Here is a 714-nt window from a genome sequence, read left to right as displayed (position 1 = left end):
AATTCTCACTTCGGTTTTGCCTCCCTGCTGGCCGAGGACCTGAGGGGATACGAGCATAATCTCAAACTTGACCATCCTGTCCAATTCCTCAGAGATGGAATTGGCTTCTTCCACTGCTAGCATCACCTCCATGAGGTCCTGTTGCACCTTCGACATGTCTGCAACGTTGCAAGGGATCACCATGAGTCGTTCCCTAGCCATGCAGCGTAAATTGGTTATGAGTCGATGTTGGTGAAAGAAAAAAGAATGTGTATGTCGTCCCTTCAACTCATGGCTTATAGATATTATGATACGCCGAACTTATATGGAGTTTTTGCGTATATAATCATCAGGTTATGAGACTCCTACTTTGGAAGACGGCTTGTGAAAATCATCATCACCGTTTGTTTTATATATTACGATTCTGAAGGAAAGATTGTGTAAAATCATCATCATGATCTTCTTTTACATCATTTATATAGCCTTATGTTTCTCTACAGTTTATCGTTCCTTTTAGTATTTCTCTTTCGCAGTGTAATCTTACGAATGTTTTATCACAGAAGCCAGGACGAATTAACACAATGAATAGAAACTTATTAGATATAAATTCGTGCAGAGAAATAGCGAATATGAATATGACAAACACTTTATCTTCCACACAAACTGTCAGACTCTCTCACCCTGAAGCATATAAACAACAATAAGTAATCCCCATACACACACAAGAAAAAAAAG

At 38.8% G+C, this 714-nt stretch overlaps 1 protein-coding gene across 1 annotated transcript in view; it reads right to left on the bottom strand.

Moving 5' to 3' along the window:
* The window catches only part of LOC119589303 (kinesin-like protein KIF28P), a 24,501-nt gene that overhangs the window by 11,842 nt on the left and 11,945 nt on the right, over positions 1–714 (bottom strand). The window contains 1 exon segment of the mRNA XM_037937926.1: positions 10–158. Coding sequence (XP_037793854.1) covers positions 10–158 — 149 coding nt within the window.

The sequence above is a fragment of the Penaeus monodon genome, chromosome 25 (assembly GCF_015228065.2).
Source record: "Penaeus monodon isolate SGIC_2016 chromosome 25, NSTDA_Pmon_1, whole genome shotgun sequence".
Taxonomy (NCBI): domain Eukaryota; kingdom Metazoa; phylum Arthropoda; class Malacostraca; order Decapoda; family Penaeidae; genus Penaeus; species Penaeus monodon.
This window is presented reverse-complemented; position numbering and strand designations above follow the sequence as displayed.